Below are 2,050 nucleotides of genomic sequence, written 5' to 3'. Positions count from 1 at the left end.
TAAAGTAAGTTGTTATCCCATTGTGTTTATTATAATGTTTGTTACAATTGTTTGTTATCACTATATGTTTATTATAATGATAATTTCAAGTGAGAAATCATTTCTGAAGATCTTTCTGAAAACTCAATTTTAAGCTCATTTTCAAACCAAAAAAAAAAAGATCAATCTCAATACTTTTTTTTTTTTTTTGAGACGGTGTCTCACTCTGTCACCAGGCTGGAGTACAGTGGAACGATGTTGGCCCACTGCAACCTCCACCTCCTGGGTTCAAGCGATTCTCCTGCCTCAGCCTCCCAAGTAGCTGGGATTACAGGTGCATACCACCACGCCCCGCTAATTTTTGTGCTTTTAGTAGAGAAGGGGTTTCACCATATTGGCCAGGCTTGTCTCGAACTCCTGACCTCGTAGTCTGTCCACCTCGGCCTCCCAAAGTGCTGGGATTACAGGAGAGAGCCACGGCACCCTGCCCAATCTCAATACTTAAAAAAAATTTTATTTATTTATTTCTGGAGACAGAGTCTTGCTCTGTTGTCCAGACTGGAGTGCAGTGACGCGATCTCGGCTCACTGCAGCCTCTACCTCCTGGGTTCAAGCGATTCTTGTGACTCAGCCTCCTGAATAGCTGGAATTACAGGCATGTGTCACCATGCCCAGCTATTTTTTTGTATTTTTAGTAGAGATAGGGCTTCACCATGTTGGCCAAGCTGGTCTTGAACTCCTGAGCTCACGCAATCTGCCCAACTCGGCCTCCCAAAGTGCTAGGATTACTGGCGTGAGCCTGTGCCCGACCTCAATCTCAATACTTTAACCCTAAAGTAATTTGATCAACAAAATTATTATCTCACTTAACTTTTTCAGTTATCCATGCTTTTTATTTTACTGATTAATTCAAAAAATGTTTCTTGAACACCTACTATGTGCCATGCATTATACTTGACTCTAAAGTTTTTCAGCCTATTTCAGGGACTCAAGTATATTCTCAGTGGAAAAAGATTCACCATTACTGAAGATTTTCAAAAGAACGGGCCCCAAAATAACAATTCTAAAATGCTTTAGCAGGATCATTGCACTGAAATAAGTTCCTGACTTTTAAAGGTGATTCTTCTGAAGGGGACATTCTTGAATTATTTGAGTCTTCTCTCCTTAGCAACCATTCTGAATGTTCTCTCTCAGTGATCAGGGTCTGTTTGGCACGTTTTATTAGAAAAAAATATTTTGCTTAAAGAGAGAAAGGTCTTTTATTTGGCAGGAAAAATAATGGAGAAAGTATTTCTGTCCAGTTGCAGTGGTTCATGCCTGTAATCCCAGCACACTGGGAGGCCAAAGTGGGAAGACTGCTTGAGCCCAAGAGTTCGAGACCAGCCTGGGCAACATAGCAAGATCCTGTCTCTAAAAATAATTTAAAAATTAGCCATGTGTGGTGGTACATGCCTGTGGTCCCAGCTACTTGGGAGGCTGAGGCAGGAGGATCACCTGAGCTGGGGAGGTCGAGGCTACAGTGAAACATGATCCACTGCACTCCAGCCCAGGCAGCAGAGTGAGACCCTGTCTCAAAATGAAATAAAAGTATTTTCTCTCTGATGGAAACAGACATTGCCACCTACCAAGAAGACTCAGGTGAGCACCCTCAATTCCTGTTTTTTAATTTTTAATTTTTTAGTATACATTTTTAATATAGAGCTGGGGCCTCATTTTGTTACCCAGGCTGGTCTCGAACTCCTGGTCTCAAGTGATCTGTCCCCCTCATCCCCCCAAAGTGCTGAGATTATAGGCATGAGCCACCGTGCCAGCTTTTTTCTGCGGTATTAACTATCCTGATTCAGCTGCCACTCCCCCTGCTCCTTCTCCTCCTGTGGCCCATTGGGGAATCTCAGTCTCATGGGACCAGGAAGTCAGACCTGGCTGTCCACGAGGCTCTTGCAGGCTGAAAGCAGACTGTACTCACCAGCAGTCTTCGGCAGTAACCGAACCTTCTGCTCCCATCTTCTCCAGTTAAGACAAATGAGAATGTTTCACTGTGGTTGGGAAAACACAAACGCATGACAAAGCA

The 2,050-nt window shown here is 43.4% G+C and overlaps 1 protein-coding gene across 1 annotated transcript in view; it reads right to left on the bottom strand.

The window, feature by feature from the left end:
• DENND2A (DENN/MADD domain containing 2A) overlaps nucleotides 1-2,050 on the bottom strand; it is a 156,309-nt gene that overhangs the window by 61,548 nt on the left and 92,711 nt on the right. Inside the window, exon 11 of the mRNA XM_011995498.1 lies at nucleotides 1,946-2,015. Within this exon, the coding sequence (XP_011850888.1) occupies nucleotides 1,946-2,015 (70 nt within the window). The remainder of the gene's footprint in view (nucleotides 1-1,945; nucleotides 2,016-2,050) is intronic.

This window comes from Mandrillus leucophaeus, unplaced genomic scaffold (assembly GCF_000951045.1).
Source record: "Mandrillus leucophaeus isolate KB7577 unplaced genomic scaffold, Mleu.le_1.0 Scaffold49, whole genome shotgun sequence".
NCBI classification, from domain to species: domain Eukaryota; kingdom Metazoa; phylum Chordata; class Mammalia; order Primates; family Cercopithecidae; genus Mandrillus; species Mandrillus leucophaeus.
This window is presented reverse-complemented; position numbering and strand designations above follow the sequence as displayed.